The 13,068-nt window shown below is 36.7% G+C and overlaps 2 protein-coding genes across 6 annotated transcripts in view; one reads left to right on the top strand and one right to left on the bottom strand.

Annotated features, from left to right (window-relative positions):
* Positions 1-1,660, bottom strand: part of recql (RecQ like helicase) — a 29,957-nt gene extending 28,297 nt beyond the window's left edge. Inside the window, exons 1-2 of one of the 2 annotated variants that reach the window (XM_023349998.1) lie at positions 1,345-1,660; positions 1,040-1,195 (exon numbers count right to left, since the gene is read on the bottom strand). The gene's annotated coding sequence lies outside the window, so the exon portion shown is untranslated. The remainder of the gene's footprint in view (positions 1-1,039; positions 1,196-1,344) is intronic. The other variant, XM_023349997.1, reaches the window with a different exon arrangement.
* A 289-nt stretch (positions 1,661-1,949) lies between these two features.
* LOC102236124 (vesicle transport protein GOT1B) lies at positions 1,950-12,833 on the top strand. Of its 4 annotated transcripts, XM_023350569.1 has the most exons (7): positions 1,950-2,097; positions 3,598-3,689; positions 4,409-4,587; positions 4,715-4,796; positions 5,058-5,132; positions 6,822-6,859; positions 12,316-12,471. In XM_023350569.1, exons 1-6 carry the CDS (start codon positions 2,073-2,075, stop codon positions 6,828-6,830), a joined length of 462 nt encoding a protein of 153 aa, XP_023206337.1. In that variant the 5' UTR covers positions 1,950-2,072; the 3' UTR covers positions 6,831-6,859; positions 12,316-12,471. The 4 variants fall into 4 exon arrangements, with proteins under 4 accessions (XP_023206337.1, XP_023206336.1, XP_023206339.1 ...); XM_023350568.1 differs by lacking the exon at positions 6,822-6,859 and having other exon boundaries at positions 12,316-12,833; XM_023350571.1 differs by lacking the exon at positions 5,058-5,132.
* The last annotated feature ends 235 nt before the right edge of the window (positions 12,834-13,068 follow it).

Genomic DNA, 13,068 nt, shown 5'->3' with positions numbered 1-13,068 from the left:
TGAGAAGTTGAACCATAAACCTGTGGAACAAGATGTCAATCACTTCAAACACTAAAACCAGCTTTCAAGCATGGTGGGGTGAAAGAGTGATGATTTGCCTGGCAGGGACAAAACCTTGATGCATCGAGATTCAGACACTAATGATTTAGAATCAATTGACAAACTATGAAACTCAATTGTCTTAACGTCAACTGATAACCTAACCTAAAGGTGAAACTCAGCACCACAGCAACCAAGACTAGTAGTATTGGTGACCATACAGGTCCATGTGTGTGAGAATTTGTTTCAAGCCCCATGTGAGTCAATTGTTTGTGCACCTATCTTTCACCGCAAATACAGCTACTAAGTCTTTTGGGGAAATGACTCCCATCAACTTTCCACATTTAGAGACGATAACTTTTGCAAACTACTATTTAACTACAATTAATGAATGTGTACATGCTGTAGCTTTGGATGTATGACCAAGTCTGTCTTTGCTGAATGTGTTCAGGGTGCTGTGTCTCCTTTATAGCTTGAGAGAAGCTACAGATGTTCTTGTCCTTCCTTCATACAAACTAAATCTGTTGAGTTTGTTTGATGCCTTGTGTCTGTTTTCATGAATGATCTACTATGAAATATGTCTGTCTATACCTTAAATTTTATCTCTGAACCAGTCTACCCTGTTCCTTGGGTAGACAGTACTGCTTGATCATTAATGTTCTTTAAATCACACACAGATGGACTCAATTTAGACATTAGGTGAATTGGTTGAACTGGATTTTATGTCTACAGAAGCTGAGACACTTTTCGGATTTTGAACAGTGTGTTATTTGTGTCATACATAATACATTATTTGTATCATGTGAAGTGCTTTCACTTCACATGATACATCATGAGGTTTGTTGGTCTATCACAGTAAATTCCAATAAAATACATCAAAGTTAGTCACCGTGACGTCACAAAATATGGAAAAGTGATTCTGTACTTTAGGCAGACACATTTAATTTTTTTTTAATACCAATACCATTATACAAAAAATTGTCAAGAAAAACATACTTACAGGTTTTAAGCTTTCTCAACCTTATTTTTGTTCACTTTAGCTCGCGAAGAGTGGAAGACCTTAGATTCCATGAACGTTCAATAACGTAGAACATGTGAAGTCTGTTCCAGTTTCACATACTGCACATGTAACAGAGGGCGGTCAAGAAAGGCTCAACTAGAAAAAAAAATTACAAGAGTTTAATGATGAGGTGATGGTTACTGATTTCTTCAGAAAATCAAGATACTAAGCCAAACAGGCCAAAAGGTAGCTTTTCTCCTAGTCGAAACTATGTGCTAAAGGTGGGCTTAGTAGGGTTTGCTTACTTGATTCCGACAGCGAAATGACCAGTCAAACACCTTGGTCCAAGTGAACACACAGGAAAAGCAAAGGGACAAAAAAGACAAAATATTCCCTGAATTTAGTCCGCTAGGTTAGTCATTAGATGAATTGGTTGAACTGGACCTTAGAAAGGTAAGATAATCCCTTCCAAAAATGTCACAGATTCTTCAACTTGAGCGCTACGACGTGTATTTTTCAAAGTAATATATTATAGTTTACATTTAACATATGAAAAATAAAGTCTGGTCTGAAACAAACACTTTAAATTGTTCAGGGTACATTAGTACTGCCTGTCACACAATTCGCAGGGCATAGATATCAAGAAACCTTCCTGTGCCGCATTCAAGAAGTTTAATTTTATAGCGCGTTCGAATGTAGCCTTTTTGCTCCTGTTCTGGTCTCTCTTTTTTTGCTTTAAGACCTATGCAACTATGCCAAATGCATACGTTTACGTGGTTAAAGTCCGAATGCATACTTTGGCATGACAAAAGTATGCATGTAAAGTGACGTTAAATAAAGTTTGGTGTGTGTAATGTAGCTCGCTAAGGTGTCCCGGAAGATTACCACCCTATAACAAGTGTTTCCGGAAGACGTGGCTGCCGATTCTGTGGCAGCCGTCTGTCATCCAAGCCATTAGAAGAATTTAAAATATATTTGTATTATTATTTTTGTCTGTATTGTTTTATACCTTACTTACTGATTCAGCATCAGGATGATTTCGCTAACGGACTCTCAAAGTAAGACCTTAGTTGTTGAACAGAAATTGTAGCTAATGGCCATGTCAAACTGGCACCATCTGAGCTGCAGAAGCTTTCAACCTACACTTTTCATGTCATGAACAGTCTCACTTATGGGCTCAATGTAAATAAATTTTCGTATTGCTAAACAGTTTTGCAACCCTCTTACTTCCACCACCATCTTGGTGTTTAGTGAATTGTAAGACACTTAAGTTATAAGTAAAAATCAAGGTAAACGAGGAAGTTTTCAAGCAGTCTTATTTTATTGCTTTATAATGAAATATTAGCAATGGTGGTACTGATGATATGGCTCGCTTCATTTTGAACATGTTAAAATATAAAGTATAAAGAAACGACTAAATAAAAATAAATGAATAAAATTCCTATATTATTGTTAATCATAATTTAAGAAATACTAATAATATTAAATGTAAATGATCAGGTATAGAAAGGTTTAGAAATAGGCATTATAAACCAATAACTTACCATTATTTACACCTATAAAAACTATATTTGATATGGAAATGTTGTTGCCTACACAGTTACGAGAAGAGTGATATCACTGATGTCCTCCAAAAGGGAGATAAGCCACACTAGGTTATTTTAAGAAGCTGTCAGCTCAGTGTCAGTACTATTCAGACACATTAATGGAACGTTAAGTGGAGGGGAAAAGTGCAGTAGAAAGAGGTGGTAGAAAGTTTGCATAGGACAGCTGTAAACTCACGTGAGTGAGAATACTCATATATTCTGTTTCTAAATTAACAGAAATAAACACTGTTATTTCTGTTCAAAAACTGAACTGGAATGAATCAGTTCAGTTTTTAAATTGAATTTTTGGAAGAAATGACCTTTTCCGTCATATTTTTCAACCTTTATGTAACCAGACAATCTAGTAAGAACAAGTTCTTGTCTACAATAACGACCTTACAAATAAATATAAACACTTGTACTAGCCTGGCCATTGCCTTCCTGTACAATTCCACTCGACAAAAAAATTTGCTTACAACACAGTCTGGGCTCTCTCCCTTTGACTTGAATTGTCTTTGGTAGATTTTCTACCACATCAGTCAACGAACAGGAGAAGTGGTGAACAATGATGTTCAGGGAATTTCCGGTTAGCTTCATAGGGTTGAACTATTACATATGTCACGGGCAAACTTTAGCAATTGGGTAAAATTTAAAACCTCAACACAGTCCATGCCTCTAAGAAGCGATCATTTCTCAACAACTGAGAGCGCAGACCCTCTGTACAAAGCAAATAGCGCAAGACAAGGGGCTGGTTTATACCAGACTAAAGATGTCCATATTAAAGGAGAGAACACCTAATCAGTGCCAGTTTATCCTCTAAGTACCTTCAAGCAAACATATTTTTTGGATTGTAACAGCAAAAAAGTAAAAAATATATATATTGCTGAATGAACATCAGGTTGTTATAGCGATTTGAATATGTGTCTGTGTGTCTCTGCATGTTGTGTGCGTGCGTGCATTTGTGTTTGTCAGAAATTGGAATGGGATTAACAGGTTTTGGCGTATTTTTCCTCTTCTTTGGGATGATCCTGTTTTTTGATAAGGCGCTTTTGGCCATTGGAAATGTGAGTATTGCTTTCTGTGATACACATGTATATCATGCTGCAAGATCTACATGTGTAGTGTCACCCATGCCGACAATGCAATGCAATGTATGTGCATTCTAGTATAATGCAGAATGACTTGGTTATAAGAGGTGCATACCAACCACTCAACCAATTCACCAGATATTTTTGTAGTTCATCCAATCCTTCAAAACTAAGAACCCCCTTCCACTTTAATTCTGATAAACAGACCAGTCATCCATGCTGACCAATCACACATGCATGTTAATGTACTTTTTGGTTCCAGTTAAAATCTAAAGATTAGTAACAATTGCTTGATGCATAATTCTTGTACTTCTGGTTGTTTTTTGGGGGAAGAAGGAAGGAAAAATTGGCTAGATGGTATTGATTTACAGTTTGAGTTCTTTGGAGATGTTCTGATTGAACAGCAGGTGTTTTTTTGCAGTCTGACAAGTATTTTCATGGTCCAAGTAAAAAAGAAAAAAGAGTTCTTAAAAATATTTTTGTTTTCCCTCTTTAGTCTCTGTCAATTTAACTAAAACATCCATCTATCCACTGAATTGCAGTATTTCTTATTTTAAAAATGACAATTCAAGAAATTTGAGTCTGGAACAAATCCGTTCAAGGTGGAGGTATATTATCTATCATGTGGATCAGATGTTTTGTCCTTTAGTCGCAGTTTTCTGTATACCATACACTGACCATTTTCTTCTCCATAGATCTTGTTTGTCGCTGGCCTGGCTTTCGTCATCGGCTTGGAGCGAACGTTCCGCTTCTTCTTTCAGAAGCACAAATTAAAGGCCACTAGTTTCTTCCTGGGAGGAGTGTTTGTGGTCCTTATTGGCTGGCCTATCATTGGAGTTGTGCTGGAAATCTATGGATTTTTCCTCCTTTTTAGGTAAGAGGAAGTAAAGATAACTACAACTGCATCATGTACTCACAATCTCTTTTTCAGAACCCAGATCTCTCCTCTGAATTTGCTTTATCTCTCCTGATTCCCTCTCTGCTTCTGGGTTTGTGTGCAGGGGCTTCTTCCCAGTTGTTGTTGGCTTCATCAGAAGAATACCAATTCTTGGTTCTATCCTGAACCTGCCCTTCATCAGTGCTGTGAGTATTGACCACTACTGCAGCAGTCTTTGCAGCTGTGCTGTGTTCACATGCATGAATCATTTTATTGCTCATTGATCATTGCTCAAGTCTCTCAACAGCAGCCGATTGCCACAAAATAGTAACTGTCATCACAAAGTAGCCGTTAAATCTCAACATCCAAAATCTTCTTCAAGTTTATGAGACTGCATTAATCCTTGTTCTGTAAACACATAGTTTAATGGTACAGAGAGAAAATAACTCAGTTCTCCATATGTGCAGTGTTCCGGTAAGATGTTTTCTCCGTCTTGCCCACCCGGTGGCGAAAAAGGAGTTGGAGTGTTTCCGTGGCAGCTGGTAGTAGCATTACTCAGCTTTACAAATGTGTGATTTATTTGCAATTTGGACACTAAATGGAATGGGTCTCCTCTGCTCTGACTATTGGTGAAGGTTTGGTGTTGAATGGATGACTGTGTGAGTCTGGCTGCAGTGCTGAGGAAGCGGGAGAAGCTAATGGCAGTCGGCATTAGCTTCTCTCACTGCTTGCTCAGGACAGACAGGCTGCCTGCAGTTGAGCTGCAGAACGTTGTTGCCATAGTAGTCTCCAACAACACAGAAAAGGAGTCACTGGAGTTTCAAAAACTAGTTGTTTCTGAAAAAACAAGTAGTTTTGACAAAGGAGTCTGAAAAATTGATAAATATAGTGACAAAGTGGGTAGGTTGACAACAGTGTCTCTTTCATCAATTCTCTCCTCTCCTCCTCCATCCTCTTACACTCAGCTGTGTCTTGGCTCTGCCAATTTCATTGGAATTTTTCAGAATTTGCCAGGGATGGGGTTATGCTTTCAGAAGGGGGTTAATAACACTTTAAGTGACCAGTAAGTTTATGTACAATGACACAGTCACAACTATAATCACACAATATAAAAACATAAAGGAATTGATTTTTTTTGCTGCTTGAGCAAGAAACAATTTATTGCAACTTAATAAAGTCAGTTTAGCAGTGCATCAATATTCCATTTGCCCTGTTTTGCAAATATGCTGGTTAACTTACAGGCTGGTTAACTTACAGGCCTAACCATAACCATAATGCTACGGTTAGGCTTCCGACCACAAACAACCAATCACAGCCACGAGACTGTGATTGGTTGGAAGGACCTTTAGCGATGTCAGTCAACCTTGTGAACTTGCTGTTCAATGCCAAAGAAACACCTTACCATTACAGAAAAACCGTTTATCCGCTCTCATTGTTAGCCATGCTAACTAGCCTTAGCATTCGCGACTGCTAGAAGCTGTATGGTAGCAGAGAGCAAGGGGAAGAGGAGGTAGAGTGGCATGCACCCAGCCATGATTGGTGTGTGCCATTGTCGGATTGATTCAGCTCGGACTGGTTGTGGACTCGGTGCATTGGGAGAAGGCACAGGAGCTTGATTTTTTTTTTCACAGATTGTTTTAGAACACAATTTGTTGTGAAACATAATCACAGTTTCAACAAATATGTAAACAATTTTTTACAAAAGTTACATCCCACAGATTTTCTGTGAGACTGTTTTAAAATGGTAGTCAAAATCTAAAAGCAGCAGGCCTGCTAAGTTACTGGCTACTGCCTATCAACATTAGCAGATAGTTCCACTTACTAAGAAGCTAATATCAGCCTGGTATTCTAAAATTCTGTATAATGAGCACTTGTAAACTACTATTAAATTTAACAATATTTGTTCTATATGTTTTTCAAATTGATGTATAAAAATCTAAATAAGCTTAAACAAATGTTAAATGTTACATTTTTGCATTACCAATCAAGATTCTGTATTATTTTTGCAGCAATATAAGTATTTTATTTTATTTAAAATAAACTTGATCAGGTTCTTTTTTCAAGCTCAAGTTATTATAAGAATCTCACACCAGCCCATGTCTAGTCAGCATCAATAAGGCATCTTACATATCCTCATTCTTTAAATATAAATATGCTGTTTTTATGTTGTTGTGTGAGAATTCAACAATTAAGGTTAACATCTGTGTCTCTTTTAACTGTTTGTTTTAAAGCCTTCCTAAGCTGGTTCTGAGGATACCCAGCAGCTGTGGTCAGTCACTGCAATTTTTCACTGCATGCTAAATCCCACCCAAACAATGGTTACCTCCTCTTGTACATTGGGAAACCTTACAGTCTTTTATCTTAGATAAGAAAAGAGCATCATTAGAAGTATTATCACTGTCAGTATTTTCCATGTTTTTTTACTTGTAATGTCTGTAAACCATTTCTCAATTATTTATCATTTCCTGCCAAGAAGCCAAACTTTCTTTAGCTGCTTCCTAATTTACATTAGATGTTAACAAGAACAGAAATAATCCACACATACAAAAGAAACAGGAATGCAGTTATGTGTAAAAAATTTAAACAATATATGAAAGAAGTATTGAACACACTTTCACAAATTTTGTTAATACTTTGTGAACAAGACTTGTGTTTTGTTAAAGTGAACTTCAAGGTGTGTCTTTAATGGGAAAACTAGTCAGATACATTGCTCAGGTGAATATCAGGCAGATATTCTCTCTGCATATTGATCTTCAGTTCTTTCCATAGTTTTTCAAATAGATCAAATAAGGTGACGATTATTTATCTGTTTCTGACTTCAGAGGTTTGTTTAGAAAGCATTACAGAACATTCAGGATCATGAAAACCCAGGAACCCAGCAGGCAGGTCAGGTGACGTTGTGGATATGTTTAAATCGGGGTTAGATACTTGAACAATATCCCAATATTACCATTTCACAGAACTCTAATTAGTTCATCATCTGAAAACAAAAAAAATGCACAACTGTACAAAAACATGAAAATACACCAGTCTTTCTTTTTTACCAACATATTTTTATTGAGTTTTTACACTTTGGAAATACAAGCATGTAGTTATTTGAACAGGTTCTCTTTGTAGTTGTTACATGACAGTAATTATTTTACTCAACCCAGAGAAATAAAATAAAACAAAAAATAATAATAATTATAATAAATAATAATAATAATAAAAAGTAAAAAAACAAAACAAAGAACACAGCTTCTCAAAAACTGGGGTATCCTCACAGATTACAAATTGGTCAGATATAATTATACACATCTACACAACATGGCACACCACAGGTTCTGGCAAATCAGAGCTCAAACAAACCCTCTGTCAAGTCTAAGTCCTTAATAAAATTAATGAAAGGCCCCCAAATCCTCTCAAAAAGATACCATTTGGATTTCCTAATATATGTTATTCTTTCTAGCGGCAAATTAGACAACATCTGTTTTAACCATTGCGTGACACTAGGTCTATTGATATTTTTCCAAGTCAAAGCAATACATTTTTTTGCAGCCAATGAGCTTATATCTATGAAAGTGCGTTCTGATTTACTAAAGTTATGTTCCCCAGGGAATAAAGCTAGCAGGAACAATTTAGGATCCAGTGGAACTTGCTTTAAGATAATTTTTTCAATTATATCTTTCACCTCTGTCCAAAATGCTTTGATTTGTCTGCATTCCCACATGCAATGTATTAGAGTCCCTTTAGAATTACATTTTACACAAAGATCTGGGATGTTATTATTGTATTTATTTAAATGCACAGGTGTAACATAGATACGCATTAGCCATTTAAATTGTAGAATTCTAAGACGACTGTTTATGGACATTGTGTGAATTTTAATGCAAGCCTTTTCCCAATCCTGTTCACTGATATTTGATGATAGGTCCAAATTCCAGTTTATAAGCTTATTATTTGAGTCCTCTAATGAGTTAGAGATCAGCACATTATAAAAATCTGAAATGATGCCCTTCCTTGATTTATTCCGAGTCATTAATTTTTCAAGTAATGTAAGAGGGGGCTTGTTAAGATTGTTGTAATTTGCTTTAACAAAGCTTCTTATCTGAAGAAATTTGAAGTAATGTTTTTTATCCAGATTGAATTTGGTTTGTAGCTCTGCAAATGACAAAAATATATCAGAATTTGATGGGTAAAGGTCACCGACAGTTTTTAAACCTTGCAGGGCCCAAAGCCTAAAGGTTCCATCTGCTCTACCTGGAGCAAACAGCTGATTACCCCATATTGGGCTAAATTGGGATATGTCGTTTGGCTCCGCAAGGTAATTTCTAACATCCTGCCAAATTTTTATCATGTTTTTCAGAATGGGATTCGTAATATGTTTCTGTAACTTCTTTGACGTGTCAGAGTATATGAACAATGGAAGAGCTAAACTTAAATTGTGGGACTCCATTTCTACCCAGTGAGGATTATCTTTATCTGTAAAATAGAACATAATAGTCCTTAACTGAGTGGCCCAATAATAAAGTTTAAAGTTGGGACACTTTAACCCCCCTCTATCAAATGGTAAATAAAGCAACGAGAGGCGTAGCCTAGGCCTTCCATTATTCCACACAAAAGCCAAAATGCTTTTTTTTAACCAATTGAATAATTCAGGAGGAGGCGGCAGTGGAATGCTTTGAAAGAGGTATAATAGCTTTGGAAGTATATTCATTTTAAGGACATTAACTCTTCCCAATATGGATATAGGCAGAGATGTCCAGTTGTCAATTGAGGTAGCTATTGTTTTCATTAAGAGTTCGTAATTGGATTTGACCACCTGTTGTAGTTCAGGGAAAATCTGAACACCCAAATATGTGAAATGTTCCACTACTTTAAATTGCTTAATCTCACTGATAGGGTTAATCCTTTCACCTAGATTTAATACCAGAATAGAGGATTTTGTATTATTTACTTTGTAGCCAGAGACTCTCCCAAATTCCTGGATCACTTCCATCACCGCTGGAATTGAGTTTTTTAGATCTGTTAGAAATAAAATAACATCATCAGCAAATAGAGATATTTTGTGCTCTGTGGGACCCACGGTGATCCCAGAGATTTGTGGATGGAGACGAATAGCTAATGCCAAAGGCTCGATTGCTAGTGTGAACAGTAAGGGAGAGAGAGGGCATCCCTGACGACAACCCTTCCTGATTTGAATCGCCCTTGAAAATATTTTATTAGATACACCAGTCTTTCTTGAACTGTGGTCCCCAGACCAGATGTCAGCAAATGAAGCAATACAACGGAAGCAGTGTTAATGCTGAAGCAGTGCATAGACTTGCTGTTGTCAGCAGTTTAGTGGGATTCCTCGTTCAATAACATCTGCTGGTACTATTCATCTGCATGGTGTCCTACTTCTGCAGTGGCCTCTGGGCGGCAGAAGAGAGAATAAAAACACTTACTTACATTTCTTTACTACTTCCATCATGCCGCTGTGGTTCTTATGAGATTTTCAGCTCATCAAGGACATTAATGATTCCGTGTCTACAACACAAAACCTGGAAGTTTTGCCATGTTTAAAAGAAAAATTATTTTTCTTTTCCAACAGATGAACATTTTTAAGACTGTTCAGTTGAATTGCGGGTAAATTTAAGCTTATGTCAGCTGGTGATTTCCTCTTCCACACTTTTCTGATCTACAGCCTGTATCTTTAGGCATCATCTTGATCTTCACTTAATCTCTCCATTTGCTTCTCGTAGTTGGCATAACAATGCTATTTTAGTTACTACAATAACTTTCTTCAGTTACTAAAAGCAACTGAATAAAGTAGTACTAAAGGTGTAGTTGGTTCAACATGCTGGGAACAGTGTGAAACTTGGAAAAGGTTGGTGGATTACCAAAGAAAATATTTCTCTGAAAATCCTTTGGTAAAGTGCTTTGCAAAAGTATTCACAGCCTGTGAACATGTTCACATAACATGTTGGATGTATTTTATTAAGAGCTTACACAAAATATCACATACAGTAACTGTGAAGTGGAAAACCAATACATGTTTTGTTTTTTGTAAATAATCAGAAAAATGTGTTGTGCATATGTAGTGTTTTATGTATTTTTATGAACTAATTTCTTCAATGTGAGAAAAAACTGTTGAGTTTTCATAATCATCAAAACTGACAGAACTAAACACTTGGAATATGTCGCTGTTTAAACATTTTAACACATCACTTATGCACGAATCTGAGACTCCCTGAAGAATGAAATGAGTATCAAAACCCTTGTGCACTTGTAATCTGATCTGTGCGTGAATGCAGATCAGCCACCTATAAGCATCAGGGAGCTTGTTCACACTTATTTAATGATTTGTAGGCATAGAAGAAGGTATGAATTTGAAATGATCAAATTTGTGATGTTGAAGTTTAAAAACCTGTGTTGAAATTTAATGTTTGTGGAAATTGTAATTGTGTGTGTTCATAATTTTTAACATTTATGTGTGCATTTGACCACATATGTACAAGTACCCGGAATTACGCACAAAATGTTTTTAACGGTTTACAAATCATGTTTCACACATTACATAGATTACAAATTCAGTAACCATTTCCACACCTTACACCACACTGGCAGTTTAATTCCATAAGTAAGCATGGGCTGGTATGACACTCATGGTCATGAATAAAAATTCATGAATAAAAATTCTATTATTAGCCTTATCACAGCCTTTACACAAAAATAAAATACAAATGTACCACATGATCTGTTGGTCCCAATCTGACAATTGAAAGACAAATAATTGCAGATTGCAAGGTTGCAGAAGGTATCAGTGGCTTTTAATGAAATAGTTAGGGGTTAGGGTAGATACTGAAATACAATAAAAGCTGACCTGCAGAGATCCACAATTCTGATTAAATGGGATGTAGGGACATAGGTCTATTTTGTGTAGCGACATTATTGAATGCACACACAAACACATTAACGTTAATAAATTGTTGAGAATGACTAGAGACATTCTGCTCATGTTCATCTGATAGAGCAGTGATTGTCAGCCTTCAGTTCCGTTCTGCTTACTGACATTAGTGACTGATAATGCAAAAACACAATTGCTTTTTTTTTAAAGGAAAGAAAAGCAGCAATTATTCATACTCCTGATAAAATAATGTAACACGTTATTACTTTGAAAATGAGGTCGTCACATGTCTTTATTTTGATTGTGTCACATGCTTTAGTGAAAATAGGGTATGAACACCTGCTTAATGCTGTGGTTGTTTTCAGATAAATCAAGTACAACAACCCATACTGCAAAGGACTGCAAAGTTTCTTCTTTTCACCATTTTACTGGTTTTTAGAGTAACACAAGAAGAAATAAACTGATATTTAGTCAGGTGGTGGTCAGTTAGTCAGGCTTTCAGCTGCTGCTAGTCCCCGACTCTAGGTATTACAGCTTCCTTCCTGATGCTTTCTTAATAAAATGGGTTGTGATCCTTTAAAATTTCCTGCCAAACTTCTATTAAGGAAAAGGAAAATTCAGGAGCTTTACTTCAGGCAGCTGAGTAGCAGTGCATAGCATCAAGTAGATGCTACTCAGCTGCACAGTGCTCAGCTGTATGGTGGAGTTTTCTACACCATAAATTTGTTAAATGTCTGTGTGCCTTGATGGTGGTGATAGGGCCCGTCACTACCATCAAGGTTACGGACATGCATTATTTATTTATTATGTAGTCTTTTATACATTAATGACACTGACTTTTCTCTCCTTCCTTTCAGTACATGGACAAGGTGACTGAGGGCAACACCATGGTATGACTGTTTGGACCCGGATCCACCGCAGCAGCTTTTCTAACCCAGTTCCTTCTGATCCTGAATGAAAGCAGCTGTAGTTAAATGGTCAGACTCTACTTCCCACCAGACAAAGACTTTTTGTAATGTCACCGGCCGATACCACCAATCTCTGGCTCCTCAGCTCTGAATCACTGATGTGTCGAGTATGAATTCATTAATGTTATCATAAATCCCATCTGTCCTTCCTCCGAGTGATTCGTTTGAGAATGTTGGAAGTACAAATTATTAGCCTTATTATTAGCATACCAGATGCTTTCATGCAGGAGTTGGTTGTCAGCTTGCCAAATTTGATTTTTGTGCCACAGCATTAGGCTCATATGGATAAGTATTCTTTCTTTTTTTGCAGTAATTCTATTATGTCACTGTTTCTGCCTTTAAGCTGTCTGATTTGTTTCATGTTATGGTTGACAGACACTGCTTAAGGATAAATTATTTTTTAAAAAGATGAGCGTACCATTTTATTTCATACTTAGTTTTGTTCATTCCAAACCTGTGTCAAATTGGGTTTTCCAGCCAGGTGGTTTAGTCAAATACTAAAAGTGCTAAAAGCGAGGGGTCACGTGACCGAGATCGAGATGGCAGCACAGTGAACAGCTCCAAGGACAGTGTTCCGAATTTTCTCTTAAAACCCTTGCAAAAGCAGTAAAGAAGGCTCAAAAGATACGACACTGATATGTC

Source organism: Xiphophorus maculatus, chromosome 17 (genome assembly GCF_002775205.1).
Source record: "Xiphophorus maculatus strain JP 163 A chromosome 17, X_maculatus-5.0-male, whole genome shotgun sequence".
Classification (NCBI taxonomy): domain Eukaryota; kingdom Metazoa; phylum Chordata; class Actinopteri; order Cyprinodontiformes; family Poeciliidae; genus Xiphophorus; species Xiphophorus maculatus.
The sequence above is the reverse complement of the archived record's forward strand: the minus strand, read 5'-3'. Positions and strand labels throughout refer to the sequence as shown.